Genomic DNA, 20905 nt, shown 5'->3' on the forward strand with positions numbered 1-20905 from the left:
AAGTTTGGAGAATTGTCGCGATCACACGGAGACGATTTGGCCCGGGCCAAATTGGCACGGATCAGGCTCGGGCCAAATTTGGTCCGTGCCTTATTAGAGAGCGCGTTCTCACGCAAACCACTCACTCGATACTTAACAATGCTTTAACAAACATTGAGTCGCTCGGGCCTGGTCCGGCGTTTTTGGTCGGGCCAAACAGAAACGGAACCATTTTGCACCCATGTGAACAGTTGTCCCGGGCCAAAAACGCTTCAATGATCGTGGCTATTATATCGTTTTTTTTTTAATTGGAGAGTTGCCAAAATGTTGAGGTTAGTACATACTGTTATCGTTTGGACACATAAGCGACACCTGGTGGATGCGTAATTGCCACAGGCGGAATCCTCTATTGCCGCAGTAAGTAATATTTTACTGCACACTAGCGACACCTGGTGGATCCTCACTTGCCACACCAGCACTAGGTGAATGATAACGTTTGTGACGTGGTTCTAGTCGTAATTCTCGCCAGCTGGGAATTTCTCATATTCTCCAGTGTCTTTTGCTGCTGCAGGCATCTTACGATAGATTAAAGCGCTGAAAGACGCCAAAAATACGATAATAGCCTCGGCTCGGTACAGCCAGGCGAATGTCATTATGTCGACCAAAAATCCACCAAAAAGCGACCCTAATATGAACCCAAGGTCGACAGTAGCCGCGAACAGTCCGAAAGTCACTCCATAGGTGGCGCTACCGAATCGTAGATCGGTTACACGGGCTAGAAGCGAATTGATTGGCTAGTCCTTCCGTCCCGATCACGTGCCATATCGAAGTGCATGCCGGGTAGATCGCCATACCAGATGCGTATAACCACAAGGCTATAATAAGCCACACCCACTGGTGCTTTAAACTGTACCAACCGGCGAGTAGGTCACCTAATATCATAAACAACAAACTAATAAATAAAACTAGTCCGATTTTCCACATGTCGGCTCGCAGTTGGTAAATCATCCAATCAGCGCCCGTAGCTAGGTAAATACCGAGTCCGAAAAACAACGAAAGATTACAAATCAAACCGGCCAGGATGTATGGTTCAAATAAAATGACGCAATATTTTGAAATTTTCACATTTTTGGCATCTTGACGCGTATTAGTGTCATCGGCTGGTTTTAGTATTCTCAGAAGTCCGTCGACGGAAGCGAGCACGCCTAGTAATAAAAACGGCACCATCAAATTAGTGAATCTGAACAGTATAGGCCCGACTGCGTAACCTAGTAGTAGCCCGACAGTATATCCGAGAAAAACTTGGCTTAGCGCCTTATTTCGTTCGGAATCGTCTTGAAAAGTTTCGCTTATCAGCGCTAAACTGGACACGTAAGTCAAACTGGCGCCGATTCCCTGCAAAACGCGGCATACGATCAGACTCGCGATATTCGGCACAAACGCGTATCCGAAAATAGAGGCCATGTTGAACAGTACCCCGACTAGCATGGGCCACCGGTTACCGAATCTATCCACTAGAAACCCGGTCACTATCGTGAATAGAAAATCGGCGATCCACCGCGCCGAAACGATGTAGCCCAACGCGCCCGAAAAGTTACTAATTACCGTAAGGTTGCGCGCGTAGATGTCGCTAGCGCCGAACGAATCGAAAGATGAAGCGTTGCCGCCGGTCGGAGTTCTCCCGATTTTAACCAGCATGGGCGGTAGAAGAGGCACGATCGTCGACGTCGTCAAAGTGTGCAGCAATAAGGCGACGAACGTGATGATTTTGACGAGAAGTTTCGACCTGCGAAACGAATTGAACCAACTTTCAGCAGAAACAGTCATAGCGAATTCTTAATGCAAGTTTACAGAAACATCCACGCTCATATGGTAGTGACCTGTATGCGCGTCACGCGTGGAGAGCACGCTTTCCGCGACGCGCGTGTTTCATTCGAAACCGTCACGCTGTTACATTATTATGCTCTCAAAACCGCCCGGCTGTGCCGTCATACATCATCTTGTCGGCCCGTTAGAAAAGTCCGTGGTATCTAATATGCATATGTGCATGGTGTTTGCATTTCGCCATTACCCGGACATGTCCTCAAGTTCAACGTTGGCATTTGGGATAAAAGAATTGGAGCGAGCGGGTCAATTTGAATACGCATGGAGATAATTTTGTGCTTTCGTAACATCTGGGCTTTTTCCGTACTAAACGGTCGGTGAATTTCTGAACACATGTGAAGTGAGGACGATCTGTTTTTGAAAGTGTGCTGATAAAATATCTAATATCTGGTGTTTGTAGTTCATTTTCAATTAAAGATGTCTCAGGTGAAGCACTGAACACATGTGAAGTGAGGACGATCTGTTTTTGAAAGTGTGCTGATAAAATATCTGTCTGGTGTTTGTAGTTCATTTTGTCTCCTGAACACATGTAGACGATCGTTAAATGCAAGAATGATTCGACCATTCAGGACGAATATAAAATAGACCGGAAGCAAGTTACGAAAAATACCGTTTGAAAAATGTACTTTTATTTCAGATAACAATTAAAAAACAATATATATTATATATATATATATATATATATATATATATATATATATATATATATATATATATATATATATATATATATATATATATATATATATATGTACATGTATACAATTAACTTATTCTATTGTCTAGTTCCGAAGTACACGTCATCAATCATAGCTCCCTGATTACGTTTAAAAGTCCGTTTCGCTATACACCGGCCGTCTGCTATCGGCCTTTTCGCTGCCAGCGATTTATCTTATCCAAAATGTCTCGAAATTCGTTCGAAATTTTCCCGACGTTCGATACCTGATCGTTGCGTCCTGAGTCGCGCAGTTTCCGCGTATCTCGCATCAACTGTCGCAGGGTTTCTTCGCCTGGAAAATAAACACAGTTTTCTTTTCACAGAAATCGCCGAACCACTGAATTAATAAATCGATAAACATGTTAAAATCCGACACTTGCAGATAGATAAAAAAATATTTTTTTCTGGCTAAAAATGATACATGTTCCTTAAATCGGCCAAGTCCGATAATTTGCAAAAACATTCTGCACAGTCAAAGCTTGTAATAACGCCAGCCAGCAAAATATTGGCGGAATAACGAAATGACAAGTTGACAAAGTAAACAGGACATGACCATTGACCAAATCCAGAATCGGCATCAATTAAATCTTGATTTAGGAAGCATAAATGTATTAATGTAGCTTATTTCATTTAGATAAGAACTAAAACTCAACTAAGGGGTCGTCCATAAATTTTATGATAAAAGACATCCATGCTGTAGGGGGAAGGAGTCCAGATTTTTTGGACTTTTGTGGACAAGGGGGGAGGGGGTACTTCTCATATGGATGTCCATCTTGAAAGGGGGGTCACTAGTTTACGGACATTTTTAGTGGATATAAGTTTTAAGTAAATCACTCAATCCTCCAATGACTAGATACCAGAACTTTACAAGTTATAATTATAAGGCTAAAAAAAATTCATACCTTGTTTCTCCGCTCTGCTGAGCTTAAATGTTGACCCGGCCGGCCGCCTATCTACCCTATACATTACTATTTTTAAAATCGTGATCAATTTCACCATAACAGACCCGGCCGCTATAGAAATGAACTATTTATAAATTTTATCATATTTTACAAAAATGACCCGGCCGCTGCGGAGAAACAAGGTATCATTTTTGTTTAGCCTAATACCAGGTGAAAGGAATAAATGTAAATACGTTGATAAAAGTTAAGTCTTTTAATGCTGCATCAAAACTTTATCTGGTGTCAAACTTAAGGCCCGCTGTCCATCGGACAAAGGGGGAGAGAGTCAAACTGATATGGATTTTATGTGGATATAGGCGGAGAGGGGGTCAGATTTTCCATATTTTGTGCGGACGCGTTTTTTATGGACATCCCCTAATAGAAAAATAAATGCAGGGGATCATTCATTTATTACGTACGCATTAGGGAAGGGGGGAGGGGTCGGTACAATTATGTACTGTAGGCCTAATGCTTAATGTATATGATAAAATGGCCGATTTTGCGTACAGAGGGGGAGGGGGGTTGAAAAATTCAAATATTATGCGTACGTAATAAATGAATGATCCACAGTAGATTCACCGACCACATGATGTATTCTTAATCAAAAGACTGGAAAGATCCGTAGGCGATAATACAAATGTTTTTTCTACGAGTTTGAATAGGACTGTTCTAGGATTTCGTCGGGGTTATGGCGGAGAGTGAGAGGTGATACAACAAGAGCTATTTACATACATGCAGATACCAAATGAACCGTGCACAAAGGAATTCTTGGCGATAGGTGAATTTGGCGGTATAACGAGCTTTGACTGTAATCGGTTGATTTCTATAACTTAAGTCAAAAAGTGGTCTTAGACTGGTCTTAAGTCTAAGCCATGACTATGCAACCGGCCCCAGGAGAATTACGATAGGAGCAAGCGTGCTCCGGTCTGGATCTGGCGGTGAGGGACTTAGAGGGTAAATTCACCGTAATTCGAGGGGGATTTTAAGATCAGCTACTGGTGGATCCTCACTTATTAACCGATTTTAGATCGCAGAGAATATAAAAAAGATATAATTACCGACAGCTCGACCTCGGAAATAGAAATAAGCAGTCAATTGTGCGGCCCTGCGTATTGGGTACGACTCTGATAGCTGAAAAAGTAAACAAACAAAAAATTTTTTCCACAATTCTAGACAAATTTTCACATCAACTTTTGTCAGATCAATTAAATGGTAGATAGGCTGTTGAACCTTATACCGTCAGGCTTTTATTCAACGCATTTTCCAGAAAAAAGTCACCAGTTCAGATCGCAAGACTTACTTTTTGTATCAACTGAGGCTGATTTGCTAAGTATCTGGAAAAGAAGCAGCAAATAATTGATGATCAGTGGAATGTTCGTTCACTACTAAGAAGCTGCCCCCCCCTCCCCCACCCACGCCGTTGCCCTTAATGTCATATTCAAATGTCATAACTGAGTGACCTGCACTTTAGGTGTCTGTGCTAATGGTTATGTACTTTAACCAGCTTAACCATAACGCTATTCTTTAATGACACTAGCGCCACTCAGTGACCGAAACTGCAGTTAGACCGTGGTGACGTATCTTTAAGTCTAAGAGGCCTCGCCACAAGTACGACAGCAGGCGTGGATCCAGAGGGGGGTTTCCGGGGTCGTGACCCCCCACCCAGCTACAAAAAAAAAATTTTCAATCTTTTTCTTGAAGGATTGTAGGCCTACTCAAGACAAAGAGGAAGAACAGTAGCAAATAATCGGTACTATCTCATCTTATGTTTGGACAAACAATATGTCGTATATGCCCCCTATCAGAGATTTTAACATTAACATTCTTTATGAACCCCCTCCTGGATCCACGCCTGGACAGACAGATTCACTTCAGTCCAGGACCCAGTTCCACAGTTGTGAGTTACAGTTAACTCAGAGTTAAAGTTAGTTCATTTTCGATGTTTTAACCCAGGGTCAAATCTTAACTCACCACTGTGGAACTGGACCCAGATATTTAAGGAAAGCTGCTAACCCTCTGATGACACTGACTACAATACTGCCGCGGTCCTCCTTATTACCGAGATGACGTAATTTACCGAGATGATGCTCCGAATATCCGGAAAAATATGTAAAATATGACTCCAGCAGGCATTTATTACTGATATATTATGATCTCAATGGTTAAAATCGATAAGGAATAAATAAATATGTTCTATTTCATTTTCATGTCATCTCGGTTGATCTCCTCGCTCGGTAAATTACGTAATATCTCCTCCTCGGTAGAGGACCGTACTGCCGCATTAATCACGGGACGACAAAATACACAGCTGCCTAACTTGTGTCCTGGGACGAAGCCACAATTATTCAATAAATCGCATGTGAACTTTACCTCGCTAGGAATCGTAGAGGCATGTTGCGTCGGGAGAGAGAGAGGGGTAGACTTGCGTTATTTCGTTTCGCTATGCGATTTCGTCGACTGTGTCGGGGTTCGAAACTTGTGAAACGAAAATTATTCGTACTCAATTCCTAGACTGGTTGCCTGTCGCATACGATATTTCATATACAGACCGGCAACCAGTCTAACTCAGTGCCGTCAGTGTTTCGCGCGTTAAGCGCTTCAGGTCTATAAATTCAATTTATATTTATTGATCACAAGGCAAGCGATGCAAATTAATGTGACGCTAATGGATAGAGTAGAAATTAAGGGATAAGCTTTTATTAATGAAGATTTATTAATGAAGATTTATAATTAGTCGTTAATAATTAATAATGTCTTAATAATTATTTCAAAAAGATACCATAAAAACATAAATTAATTTTTCGGACTTTTTGCCTTACTGAAATTGGACTGACCGTGACAAATCATCCTTCAGAAATCAAACTAAAAATGGTAAGAAAGATCATTTAAGGATCGATCGGAAGAGAGCTTTTGTAATATAGGTGTTCAATATAATCTGCGTTTAATTGAATTCAATGCGGATCCGTTCGGACTGATGGAGCGGACTGTTTATTGTCCGCATCCGTAATTCGGTTCTTTCCGGTAAACGTGGTGTCAGAACGTGAGATGTAAAAACGGCGAAATGTCTCATTACAACTTCAAAAAGATCACAGTCGTCCCGACTTCGAAGGTAGGAAAAGTTTAGTTTGATTCCTAACAAATGCGTTAAATGTTGATGATTTTTTATTCCCGGTTTTGCTGTCAAAATTCATAGATTCCCAAGATAAATATTGTCAAACTACTACAAAGTCGAATTCAAATGAAAAATTGTTGCATTTGCATTTCTGTGTACATGAGAAAAACGCCGTGGATATTTTACCGTATACGGCTGAGTGTTTATTTCCGCCATTTTTACCATACATCGTCGCTGACACAGGGACTTGTCACGACTGATAATGGATGAGACCAATGATGGGGGTACCAGTATCCCTGCAACTGTATAATAAAATAACAAGGGTGGCAACAAATTTTCAATCTGACAATGACTTCTCCACTTCAATCGACTGTAATTCCAAAAATTCTCAACCGATTCACATGAAATAAGCTTTAATACAACCTAGAAGACTTTCTGCTTCGAACGAGCCTACAACCACCACTCTCCGACAATTATCTCACAACGAAATCACCTTTTTTTGACGAGAGATAGCTCAAAATGGAGGTGTACCGATTCTATGGTGGACAGCAAAATGGTCGTTTTTTTCAATTCAAACGATGATTTCTATGTGAGATCTTAGAGAAAACCCCAACAAACCATACATTTTTTAAAACTACGCGGTCATACCTGTACGCTTATCTCATTTATTTGTATAATTCACGCGATGGGTGAGCTCACAAGCTCAAAATCGAAAATGAGGACGAACACGGCGTTCAACTTGTCATCAACTGGGCGGCCATTAATCACGTGATATCGTAGTAACGGGCTAAATATTTCACGCGCATTGATTGGCTTAGAGATTTCGAAAAACATTACAAAATTTATCAAAAGTTCTGTTAATTAATAAAATATCCGTATTATGAAAATATAGTGCAACATTCGTCTGAGGGGTGGTATTATTAGCAAATATTTCCTTTTTTCAAGTCTACAGACGTAGACTTGTCGCGGTTCTATTAACATAGCCCGAACCTGCACGTCACGTGATTAATGGCCGCCAGCGCGATAGTGCGAGGTGACTTTTTCGTATATTTGTTCGATTTTGAGCTTGCGAGCTCACCCATCGCGTGGATTATACAAATAAATGAGATAAGCGTACAGGTATGACCGCGTAGTTTTAAAAAAAGTATGGTTTGTTGGGGTTATCTCTAAGATTTCACATAGAAATCATCGTTTGAAGTGAAAAATACGACCATTTTGCTGTCCACCATAGAATCGGTACACCTCCAATTTGAGCTATCTCTCGTCAAAAAACGGTGATTTCGTTGTGAGATAATTGTCCTAGAGTGGTGGTTAAAGGCTCGTTGGAAGCAGAAAGTCTTCTAGGTTGTATTAAAGCTTATTTCATGTGAATCGGTTGAGAATTTTTGGAATTACAGTCGATTGAAGTGGAGAAGTCATTGTCAGATTGAAAATTTGTTGCCACCCTTGTTTTTTATATTATACAGGGATAGTGGACCTGGTCATTGATATTGGTTTTATTCATTCACTATCAATTGTGACAAGTCCCTGTGGTCGCTGATTGGCTGATTTACGCCGCGCATGCGCACAGAAGAGGTGCGCGACTTCAGATAAGAAAATTCAAGCCCAAGGATTAGGAAAGTGTGGAGAACAGCTGAGAGTTGGAGAAAAAAGAGAGGGATAGAGCGAGACTCGAACCCGGGCCAGTAAATTACTAGCGCAGCATCTTCCCACTAGACCACCGAGCTCGCTGAAAACCAACAGAATGTTTTAACTAATGTCTATTTATTAATTGATGAGACCTGTTTTTCTGGGATATTTTGCTTACTTTTTGGGATACATACCTCATTTATGTCTTAACAGAATGCCAAAAATCGCGGACAACAACTGAATATCCGATATTATTCCAGTTCTGTACCGATTAGATGGATTGGCAAAAAGACTCCTTAAGTCCAGTTGAATGAGAGAGAAAATCCTCCATTTTGTGAAATTTCTTGGATTTGAACATTGTTACCATGCCTACGCCACCCTGATTTAGTTGTTGAGACCCCACAAGAAAAATAACTTCATTTTGTAGGCATGGTGACAATGTAAAAATTCAAGAAATTACCAAAAAGTAAGCGAAATATCCCAGAAAAACAGGTCTCATCCATTAATAAATAGACATTAGATATAGGCCTAGTACCTCACCTTACCCTAATCTTATTCTTCGGGGTATAAAACAGACCCTAAACCCATTGGAACCCTAACCCTAAACCGAATAAAATGATTTTATAGTTACTTTTTATATTTAATACTATAATATATAGTAATGATGTACGGTAAAATAGCGGAAGAAAATACTTTGCCGTATAAGGTTAAGTATCCACTTCGTACAAGAAATGTATTTCTCGCGACCCCCATCCAGCTCGAAAAAAGTTTTGGATCATTTCGTCAAAATACCTCCTGAGAATGAGATTATAACGTCGTTTTGACTTTCAGGACTTCATAGACATCGTCTTGTCGAAGACTCAACGAAAGACTCCGACAGTCGTTCACAAACACTATCAGATCGGTCGCATCCGACAGTTCTATATACGCAAGATCAAATACACGCAACAGAATTTCCACGATAAACTGTCACAAATCCTCGAAGACTTTCCGAAACTTGCAGTAAGTATGAATTTAAACTACTGCGACAATAAGGGTTCCACTTGTGGCAACTGAGGATCCGCCAGGTGTCGCTAGCGCGCAATAGGACATGAACTACTTGGCAATAGAGGATTCCACTTGTGGCAAGTGAGGATCAGCCAGGTGTTGCTAGCGCGTAATAGGACATGAACTACTTGGCAATAGAGGATTCCACTTGTGGCAAGTGAGGATCAGCCAGGTGTCGCTAGCGCGCAATAGGACATGAACTACTTGGCAATAGAGGATTCCACTTGTGGCAAGTGAGGATCAGCCAGGTGTCGCTAGCGCGCAATAGGACATCAACTACTTGGCAATAGAGGATTCCACTTGTGGCAAGTGAGGATCCACCAGGTGTGGCTAGTGAAAGTTTTTTGAGGCACGTTTTTGATGATGTTCATATTTGGATTCGTGCTTCGTACATTCTTCATTCATCCAGACTTTTCAAATCCGAACAAAGTGAAACTAACTTATATTCAGAAATGAGTCTGGAATTAAAAATTTTCTGTGCGTCATTATTTTGTAGGATGTCCATCCGTTTTATGCCGATTTGATGAATGTGCTGTACGATAAAGACCATTATAAACTGGCGCTCGGTCAAATGAACACTGCGATGCATCTTATTGATAAGTAAGTCTTTAAGTACTGCCCGTTATGCAAAGCTGTGTGTACCCTGCAGTGCGGTGTATAACCCCTCCCACCCTGCAGTGCAGTGTATAACCCCTCCCACCCTGCAGTGCGGTGTACAACCCACCAACCCTGCAGTGCCGTGTACAACCCACCAACCCTGCAGTGCGGTGTATAACCCCTCCCACCCTGCAGTGCGGTGTACAACCCACCAACCCCGTAGTGCGGTGTATAACCCCACCAACCCCGTAGTGCGGTGTATAACCCCTCCCACCCTGCAGTGCGGTGTACAACTCACCAACCCTGCAGTGCGGTGTATAACCCCTCCCACCCCGCATTGTGGTGTATAACCACTCCCACCCGGCAGTGCGGTGTACAACCCACCAACCCTGCAGTGCCGTGTACAACCCACCAACCCTGCAGTGTGGTGTATAACCCCTCCCACCCTGCAGTGCGGTGTACAACCCACCAACCCCGTAGTGCGGTGTATAACCCCACCAACCCCGTAGTGCGGTGTATAACCCCTCCCACCCTGCAGTGCGGTGTACAACTCACCAACCCTGCAGTGCGGTGTACAACCCACCAACCCTGCAGTGCAGTGTATAACCCCTCCCACCCTGCAGTGCGGTGTATGACCCACCAACCCCGTAGTGCGGTGTATAACCCCACCAACCCTGCAGTGCCGTCTGTCACTGTAATCATTATTTAAAATCTCTTCAAAGATGGCAGGACCTGTCACTATTTTAAACATAGTAACTAGCAGTATGCATGTTATACACCGCACTGCAGGGTATGCGAATACATAACCATTATACACCGTACCCTTAGGTAGACACTGGCCTGTTACACACTGCACTTGGGATTTTTCTAAACTTATCTCCAGTACTTCAGGGTATGCAATTGCGTCTGTCTTCTGCGCTGGAAGGGGACAGTTGATCGGGATTATTCTAAGCGGGATTGTTCGTACATTGTCCCTTTGTTTAATCGTTGAATCATTTCGATTGTTGCAGTGTTGCTAAGGACTACGCTCGCTTGATGAAGTACGCGGATACATTGTACAGATGTAAGCAGCTGAAGAGGGCGGCTTTAGGACGGTGAGTTGATTCGCGGTTCTTACAGATACTCGGATTAAAATAGTGTCATAATTTGGTTCTTTCCTATAAATCTACGGACTGGACTATGTGTACGGCACAAACATTAACAATACTTTTAGTCGAAATTCTTCAATTTTTTATCACAAGAAGAAAATTGATTTGAGTAAAAGTTACAAATATAATTTCAACACAGACTCAGCTGGTGAATTAAGTTTTTGGACTCATTGAGATAAAACTGATTTTTTAACTTGGGGCCCAGTTTCACAAAAAGGATTGGGGCCTAAATCGATTTATGATAAACTGAATTAATGAAGAAATTAAATCTAGTTAAATGTTTTTGTGAAACTGGGTCTCTGACTCGCGAATGTGGAACCAGATCCAATGAGTTATGGATTAACTCCTCGTAAATTAACTGACTTAAGCTCATTGAGAATGAACAGACTTTAAGTTCAACTTGGAATTTACTCTTAATTGTACCCAGATTCGATTATCAGATTGAGATGATTTTTTTTTCGTTCTCGATTTTTCCAGAATGGCTACAATAATGAAGCGTCAAGGTCAGAGTTTGTCATATTTAGAACAAGTTCGTCAACATTTATCGCGTCTGCCATCGATCGACCCGAATACGAGAACGTTGCTGATCTGCGGCTTCCCGAACGTCGGCAAATCCAGTTTCATCAACAAGGTACGATCTGAACACTTGTCTGTCAGTCATCAGACCTCTCAAATTCTGAACGTTAGCCCATGGTCCCTAAAATTCAGAAAATTTGCCCTAGAAAAAGTGTTTTTAGCACGTCTAGGCCACTCAAATTCTGGGGCCAGTTGCCAAAAAGTTGTTTAAAGATAACTTACTGATAAATACCATAGTAAGAATGAACTTTTAATTGTCACTACGTCAACTATTCACTGGTCAACTTAAACTAACTCATGAGCAATTGGCCCCTGAGTGTTAGCACTTGGCCCCCCTCAAATTCTGAGTGTTAGCAGTTGATCCCTCCAATGTGGCTTGAAAATATTCCTTCTGTAGGTGAACAACTGTTTAACTGTATGTTGTTACAGATAACACGAGCGGATGTGGAGGTTCAGCCGTACGCGTTCACTACCAAATCACTATACGTCGGACACACGGACTATAAATACCTGCGATGGCAGGTGGTCGACACGCCCGGAATACTCGACCACTCGTTAGAGGAACGCAACACGATCGAGATGCAAGCGATCACCGCTCTCGCTCATCTCAGAGCGGCCGTGCTGTATGTGATGGACGTGTCAGAACAGTGCGGTCACACGCTGGAACAACAGGTCAGCGGGGATAGCTTACTGCGTCGGGGGAGGGTTTTTAGTCAGAACAGTGCGGTCACATGCTGGAACAACAGGTCAGCGGGGATAGCTTACTGCGGCGGGGGAGGGTTTCAGTCGGAACAGTGCTGGAACAACAGGTCAGCGGGGATAGCTTACTGCGGCGGGGGAGGGTTTCAGTCGGAACAGTGCGGTCACACGCTGGAACAACAGGTCAGCGGGGATAGCTTACTGCGGCGGGGGAGGGTTTCAGTCGGAACAGTGCGGTCACACGCTGGAACAACAGGTCAGCGGGGATAGCTTACTGCGGCGGGGGAGGGTTTCAGTCGGAACAGTGCGGTCACACGCTGGAACAACAGGTCAGCGGGGATAGCTTACTGCGGCGGGGGAGGGTTTCAGTCGGAACAGTGCGGTCACACGCTGGAACAACAGGTCAGCGGGGATAGCTTACTGCGGCGGGGGAGGGTTTCAGTCATTCTCGAGCTATTCTTGATAGCCAGGAATTCCTTCTCTGGTGGGTGAAGGTTCTTGTCCTGTCACTTGAGTCGCTAGCATTCCTCCTCTATCTATTTGAGAGTGCTTCTCTGGCAGTTGAGGATTCATTGCTTCTCTGGCAGTTGAGGATTCATTGCTTCTCTGGCAGTCAGGGATTCGTCCTTTTATACAGTCCACCAGGATGTGCTGTGTGGGCACCTCACACTGAAGTCTAGTGATAAAAGTTTGGAATACTAATAATGCAGCATTTTCAGTCCACCAGGGTGCGCTGTGTGTGGCTGGTCAGTCCGGCTGCGATGTATTGTTTTGATATCAGTCCACCAGGGTGGCCTGTTTGGCTCATTAATCCACCAGGGTGCGCTGTTTGGCTCATTAGTCCACCAGGGTGCGCTGTGTGTGTGGCTCGTCAGTCCACCAGGGTGTACTGTTTGGCTCATTAGACCACCAGGGTGGCCTGTTTGGCTCATTAGTCCACCAGGGTGCGCTGTTTGGCTCATTAATCCACCAGGGTGCGCTGTTTGGCTCATTAATCCACCAGGGTGCTCTGTTTGGCTCATTAGTCCACCAGGGTGCGCTGTGTGTGTGGCTCGGCAGTCCACCAGGGTGCGCTGTTTGGCTCATTAGTCCACCAGGGTGCGCTGTTTGACTCATTAATCCACCAGGGTGCGCTGTTTGGCTCATTAATCCACCAGGGTGCTCTGTTTGGCTCATTAGTCCACCAGGGTGCGCTGTGTGTGTGGCTCGTCAGTCCACCAGGGTGGCCTGTTTGGCTCATTAGTCCACCAGGGTGCGCTGTGTGTGTGGCTCGTCAGTCCACCAGGGTGTACTGTTTGGCTCATTAGACCACCAGGGTGGCCTGTTTGGCTCATTAGTCCACCAGGGTGCGCTGTTTGGCTCATTAATCCACCAGGGTGCGCTGTTTGGCTCATTAATCCACCAGGGTGCTCTGTTTGGCTCATTAGTCCACCAGGGTGCGCTGTGTGTGTGGCTCGGCAGTCCACCAGGGTGCGCTGTTTGGCTCATTAGTCCACCAGGGTGCGCTGTTTGACTCATTAGTCCCCCAGGGTGCGCTGTTTGGCTCGTCAGTCCACCAAGGTACGCTGTTTGGCTCATTAGTCCACCAGGGTGCGCTGTTTGGCTCATTAGTCCACCAGGGTGCGCTGTTTGACTCATTAGTCCCCCAGGGTGCGCTGTTTGGCTCGTCAGTCCACCAAGGTACGCTGTTTGACTCATTAGTCCCCCAGGGTGCGCTGTTTGGCTCGTCAGTCCACCAAGGTACGCTGTTTGGCTCATTAGTCCACCAGGGTGCTCTGTTTGGCTCATCCAGCCGACCGCTGCAGGTTTTGAATGTGAATGTCGTGTATTTTTCAGGTGGAGTTGTTCGAGAATATAAAACCGCTGTTCGCTAATAAACCGTTGATGATTTGCGTGAATAAAATCGACGTCAAAAGCATAGATGAGTTGGAAGACGAGCGAAAGGTAAATGATTTTCACGATTCTGTTAAACTGTTCGGATTTAGGAGTTTGTCCACATAAATAATACTGAATATGAGGAAACTGAAAGAAAGAGATGCAGACATTTTCTCAAAATTTGAAATTTTCTTGAAAAACTCCTTAATCCAGGTTTGACTAATCTTTAGGGACCCTGTGTAATCAACACTTAACTAGCCCTAGAATATTTTCTGTAGGGTCCCTGTGTACTGGGAACTAGCCCTAAAATATTTTCTGTAGGGACCCTGTGTGCTCAGAACTAACCTAAGAGTATCTTCAGTTCGACATTCTTTGATATATTTTGTCAATGTCCTTTTTTCCAGCAAATATTCGAGAATTTCAAGTCAGACGGTCTGCCGGTGTTGGAGATGAGCACGCTGAACGAACAGGGCGTGAACGAGGTGAAAACCGAGGCGTGCGATCGTCTGCTCGCGCACCGCGTCGAGGTCAAAATGAAGGGCAAGAAAGTGACGAACGTTCTGAATCGGCTGCACGTCGCGATGCCGGCCGCTCGCGACGCTAAACACCGGCCGGTCTGCATTCCGGATGCGGTCGCCGCCAAACGACAAGCGATGCAAGTCACCGACGCCAAGGAAAGAAAACAGAGACTCGTAAGTGAAACGCTGATTAACGTTTGACGGTATCAGGACAATTGCCCCCCCCCCCCCCAAAAAAAAAAATTAAATCTTTTTAATCTTAAAGTAACACAAATATTTATTTCAAATTAATTAGACAAAGTGAACTAATTCTAGCTAATTACTCTAGGACTGCTTTAAAGTTTTTAATTGGCTAAAGTAACGCTAAAACTGATTCCAATAAATTAGTCAACGTTAACTAATACACTAATAAGTGGACTTATTAAGTTTCCTTTAATTTGGTAAGTGAATTATAATAACACAAGGACTGATTTAAAGTTTTTGATCTGCACACAACATCAGTTATTCGATATCTTATAAATCTATATTCAATGATATACAAATGAATTTCTAAGTAAAGTATTTTGTTAATCAAAATCAAAAAGGATTTTGTTCGGGGGGGGGGGCAAATTGTCCTAGAACCTGTATTCGAACAGGATGATGGGTTTAATTTAGCGCTGGATTCCTCTAAAATATATTGTGTCATAATTTGGTTCTTTCCTATAAATCTACGGACTGGACTATGTGTACGGCACAAACATTATCAATACTTTTATTCGAAATTCTTCAATTTTTTATCACAAAAAGAAAATTGATTTGAGTAAAAGTTACATCTAGATTTGAAGAGTCGTATGTCGTATATTGAAACACGAAGATGAATTTTATTATTTAGTGCTGGATTCCTGTTAAATTTTATTGTGTCATAATTTGGTTCTTTCCTTTAAATCTACGGATTGGACTATGTGTACGGCAACCTGGACCCAGTTCCACAGTCGTGAGTTAGAGTTAACTCTGAGTTAAAGTTAATTCTTTTTCAATGTTTTAACCCAGGGTCAAATCTTAACTCAGAACTGTGGAACTGGTCCCTGGTGGCTAACTCTATGGATAATGAATTAAGTTAATACCAGTCTATAAAACCGGACCCTGTGGTTCACTTAAATTCTCGAAGCAATTTTACAAACTCGATCTTCAAATAGGTTTCTAATGCCTGAGCTATTTTAATCACGGCGAACTGTTTAACTGGTACTGTAACGATGGTGTTTGTGTGTTTAATTCAGGAGCGCGACGTCGAAGCCGAGATGGGCGACGACTACGTTCTCGACTTGCGTAAGAAATGGCTGCTTCACAACGACGACGAGAAATACGACGTCATTCCGGAAATCTGGCACGGACACAACATCGCCGACTATATCGATCCGGAGATATTCACCGTAAGTATCGATCGATCGCGTCGCCAGGTGGCGCTTCGAGGTTAGGACATAATGTGCCTGCCGGACTGCATTCAAGATGGCTGCCAAGCAGTCTCTAAGATCTATCGTTCGTAAATTCATTGACTCACAGATAAATTGGCACTTATGAATTCAAGATGGCTGCCAAGCAGTCTCTAAGATCCACCGTTTGTAAATTCATTGACTCACAGATAAATTTCCCTCATGAATTCAATATGGCTGTCAGGCAGTCTCTAAGATCCACCGTTTGTAAATTCATTGACTCACAGATAAATTTCCCTCATGAATTCAATATGGCTGCCAGGCAGTCTCTAAGATCCACCGTTTGTAAATTCATTGACTCACAGATAAATTTCCCTCATGAATTCAATATGGCTGTCAGGCAGTCTCTAAGATCCGCCGTTTGTTAATTCATTGACTCACAGATAAATTGTCCCTCATGAATTCAATATGGCTGCCAGGCAGTCTCTGAGATCCACCGTTTGTAAGTTCATTGTCTCACTGATAAATTGTCCCTCATGAATTCAATATGGCTGCCAGGCAGTCTCTGAGATCCACCGTTTGTAAGTTCATTGTCTCACCGATAAATTGTCCCTCATGAATTCAATATGGCTGCCAGGCAGTCTCTAAGATCCACTGTTGTAAATTCATTGACTCACAGATAAATTTCCCTCATGAATTCAATATGGCTGTCAGGCAGTCTCTAAGATCCACCGTTTGTAAATTCATTGACTCACAGATAAATTGTCCCTCATGAATTCAATATGGCTGCCAGGCAGTCTCTGAGATCCACCGTTTGTAAGTTCATTGTCTCACCGATAAATTGTCCCTCATGAATTCAATATGGCTGCCAGGCAGTCTCTGAGATCCACGGTTCGTAAATTCATTTACTCACCAATGAATTGACACTTACCTTATGAATTCAAGATGACTGCCAGGCAGCCCAGGTATTCATATCCGACTGTCAACTCTGCACGCAATTAAAGTGTTTTTGTTTTTATCTCGTAGAAATTGGAAGAGCTCGAGACCGAAGAGGGTCTACGCGAGAAAGCCGGAGTTTACGACTCGGATGAAAGCGAAGACGACGAAGAGATGGTCGAAATACGGAAAACGGCGAAAAAGTAAGAATCGACCCGTCCCGAAAAAACGTGTCCCAGGGACTTCGTGAAATTGATCTAAAACGAGTAGACTCCTCTAGAAAAGATGCCTGCCTCCATAAATCGCTCAATGACATCATTATATTTAAATATAAAGACCCTTTTATGAATAGATGTCTGCCTCCATAAATCCACCTATGACATCATAAAATTTAATCATAGAGAATACCCTTTTATGAATAGGTGTCTGCCTCCATGAATCCACCTATTATATTATCATTATGATCTGACTCATTTGGAAAAGATGCGTGCCTGCCTCTCCCTATAAGATTGTCAAATTCAGTTATAGAGTACCCAGTTAGTAAACACATGATGGAATTGAACTTTCAGAAACATCGCCGGGTCCATGAATCCCCCTATGACATCATTGATTTGAATTACAAAAAAAAAACAATGCTGCCTCCATAAATCCCCCTATGATAGCATCAAATTTCTGATGTATTCGTTAAAAAATGTTTTCTTTCAATTTAACCCTTTCAGTGCTGACTAATCAATACCCTATAGTGCTAGAGATAATTTGAAATTTAAAAAAAATTCCACCCTAGTGTGTTGAACAATGGGAATACCACTATAGTGCGTCTACACCACAGCGCGGTGTATCATTAGTTACTAATATTTCACTAAGTTTGACAGGTGCTGCCATTTTTCAAGAGAGATAATTACTAATTACATCGATACACATCAATACACCACAGTGCGGTGTACTAGCAAAATCCATCACTGATTCATACACCGCACTGTGGTGTAGATGCACTGAAAGGGTTAAGTGTGTCTACACCATGGTGCGGCGTATCATTAGTTACTTATATTTCACTATGTTTGACAGGAGCTGCCATCTTTCAATAGAGATAAAAACTTATTACTAATAACATCAATACACCGCAGTGCGGCGTACTAGCAAAATCTATCACTGATTTATACACCACACTGCGGTGTAGACGCACTGAAAGGGTTAAATCGTTAATCAGTGATTAATCTGTTTCTCTTGTGTCTGTGTGTGTAGGATTCGTGATAAGATCACGTTGATCGGAAAGGAGTCGAAGGAGAAACGTTCGATACAGAAACCGCATCTACCGCGAACGGCTAAACGATTCACGCGTTCGCGACTCGAATCAGAAATGGGCGAATTGGGAATCGAATTCGACGAAGATGCCTCGGTAATTAATATACTGTCGTTTTTAGCCTCGTTCGCACGCGAAAATACGTTCGCCTCCATGAATCCCCTATGACATCATCGTATTGTCTGCTAGTAATTTGATCTATAGACACTTCTAGAAAAGATGTCTGCCTCTTTCAATCCCCCTATGACATATATTGTCTGCTAGTGATTTGATCTATAGACACTTCTAGAAAAGATGTCTGCCTCTTTTAATCCCCTTATGACATCATCATATTGTCTGCTAGTAATTTGATCGATAAACACTTCTAGAAAAGATATCTGCCTCCGTAAATCCCCCTATGACATCATCAAATTGTTGACTTTTGATTCGATTTTTAGACACTGCCTCCTTAAATCGCCTTATGACATCATCAAATTGCCTATAAGTGATTTGTCAAATGGATATTTCCAGAAAGGATGTCTGCCTACATGAAGCACGTTATGTCATTATCGAATTGTCCGCTAGATATTTGAACTATAGATACGTCTAGAAATGATGGCCAACTCTTTCGATCCCCCTATGACATCATCGAGTGAATCAGTTCGTATGTTGTTTAATTGTAGCCGAACTACATGGCGAGAACCCGTAGTCAAAGTCGTAAACCGCTGAAGCGTAAAGCCGACCGCTCGGAATCGCGGTCGCGTCCTCCGAGAGATAAATCGGGCGTCCGCGACGAATCGGTAAGTAGTGGAACCCCTCCCCTAAAGTCGAAGGAGTATTCCGTCGAATGTGACCCACGTTTGCTTGATTTCGTGATAAGGCTAAATAAAAATGATACCTTGTTTCTCCGCAGCGGCCGGGTCATATTTGTAAAATATGATAAAATTTATAAACAGTTCATTTCTATAGCGGCCGGGTCTGTTATGGTGAAATTGATCACGATTTTAAAAAAAGTAATGTATAGGGTAGATAGGCGGCCGGCCGGGTCAACATTTAAGCTCAGGAGAGCGAAGAAACAAGGTATCCATTTTTTTTAGCCTAAGTGAATACTTCAGGCTATGTATATGGAGCTCAGACCATAGGATTAAAATCTACTACAGCAGTAGTTCTGAGCGGATTAAAAAGGATTTTTAGAATTTCTTAAAATAGTTTTAAGAAATCTTAATTAATCTGGCCAGATAGTAAGTAGTTCAGTAAATGCTTACGCCGTAAGTTGTACATTGACGTGAAAAAAAAAATTTCTGAAACATCCTTTTATTTTGTGATGGAATAAGATAATAAGATAATAAAAAAAGGAAAAGAATGATGAAAATTCCACGGCCTAGTTGAATAACTATGCCTAAATGGGTACAGTTAGGACCAGGATTTATGTTAATCCTATTCAGCGGTTATTAAATAAGAATTATGAGTCGGATAGTCATAAGCATCAAAATGTGCTTAAAAATTTGCCCTGCAGTTTTTCTCATATGAAAGTGATGCAGAAATTTGAAATTTTCTCATTTAAAACTCGTCGAAACTCTGTACGGGGACCCTGTATTGTATATATGAATCCGATCCTCTGAATAAATGTGACCCCCCCCGTCTCCGCCGCTCTGCGGAGATGAACGAGGACGGACGATCGAAATAATTGTCTCTTTCGCGAATTTCAGATGGCGAAGAAAGCGCGGAAGATCAGCAAAAACGCCGAGCGTCCGCGTAACCGGTTCGGTAAGATCGGAGAAGCCGATCGCCACATCGGAACGAAAATGCCGAAACATCTGTTCTCGGGAAAACGGAAGAACGGGAAAACCGATCGCAGATAGAAATATGTTCGAGTCGATTTTTTAAAATGCGGGTTGTTCGTTTTGTTTTGTTTTTCGGGGGTCGTCGTTCTGACATGGTTCACCACGTCACTGTAATAACAACTATAGTGAGAATAAATTAAATTGAAATTGTGATGAATTTTCTGGTTTCGTGATGTTTGTTATCGCTCGTCCTCCCACGGTACGGATTGGAACCTGATGATGGCGGTATCGTTGCACTCGGCCACGGCACGAACCCCGGTCACACTAGACCGGGTGCGCAGGTACAACATGCGCAGCTTTACCGCTCGAAAACTTGCGGCACCAATCAGATCGCTCGTATAATCACTGAGGCAAATTTCACGGAAGTACTATGGGAAAACCCGGGCTAAAATAGAAAGGGATATCTGATTGGCTAATAATGACATCATCTAAGCTGCGCGTGTGATGCGCACTCGAAGGACAATTTGATAAATTCCACACTCGATAAAGCGAACTATCGGATATAACGAACGGATTGTCTGACAAAAATTATACGGCATGTCATTCAAAATATTTGAGACCTCTTCGTATAAATAAGGCAAGCTTTCGGAGTTTTACAACTGATGACCTAAATGAATCTACAAATTTATGTAATTGCGGGTTATCTACAACGTACAAGCTAATAAAAAGGTCTCGACGAAAATTGGCAGAATTGTTGGCAGATTGTTGTCCGCG

At 42.6% G+C, this 20905-nt stretch overlaps 3 protein-coding genes across 3 annotated transcripts; 1 reads left to right on the plus strand and 2 right to left on the minus strand.

Moving 5' to 3' along the window:
- Window positions 1-726: 726 nt before the first annotated feature.
- Window positions 727-1806, minus strand: LOC141907840 (putative vesicular acetylcholine transporter-A). The gene has a single exon (XM_074797583.1). The coding sequence runs from the start codon at window positions 1804-1806 to the stop codon at window positions 727-729; it is 1080 nt and encodes a 359-aa protein (XP_074653684.1).
- Window positions 1807-2619: 813 nt separating this feature from the next.
- LOC141906776 (protein NCBP2AS2 homolog) lies at window positions 2620-5990 on the minus strand. The gene is made up of 4 exons (XM_074796140.1): window positions 5893-5990; window positions 4823-4856; window positions 4581-4653; window positions 2620-2873 (listed from the first exon to the last, which is right to left on the minus strand). The coding sequence occupies exons 1-4, from the start codon at window positions 5913-5915 to the stop codon at window positions 2725-2727; spliced, it is 279 nt and encodes a 92-aa protein (XP_074652241.1). The 5' UTR covers window positions 5916-5990; the 3' UTR covers window positions 2620-2724.
- Window positions 5991-6472: 482 nt separating this feature from the next.
- Window positions 6473-20348, plus strand: LOC141906766 (GTP-binding protein 4-like). The gene is made up of 13 exons (XM_074796125.1): window positions 6473-6631; window positions 9095-9265; window positions 9807-9910; window positions 10918-11001; window positions 11533-11686; window positions 12061-12303; window positions 14167-14274; window positions 14610-14897; window positions 15980-16132; window positions 17159-17271; window positions 18311-18464; window positions 19031-19147; window positions 20057-20348. Exons 1-13 carry the CDS (start codon window positions 6584-6586, stop codon window positions 20207-20209), a joined length of 1890 nt encoding a protein of 629 aa, XP_074652226.1. The 5' UTR covers window positions 6473-6583; the 3' UTR covers window positions 20210-20348.
- The last annotated feature ends 557 nt before the right edge of the window (window positions 20349-20905 follow it).

This window comes from Tubulanus polymorphus, chromosome 6 (genome assembly GCF_964204645.1).
Source record: "Tubulanus polymorphus chromosome 6, tnTubPoly1.2, whole genome shotgun sequence".
NCBI lineage: Eukaryota > Metazoa > Nemertea > Palaeonemertea > Tubulaniformes > Tubulanidae > Tubulanus > Tubulanus polymorphus.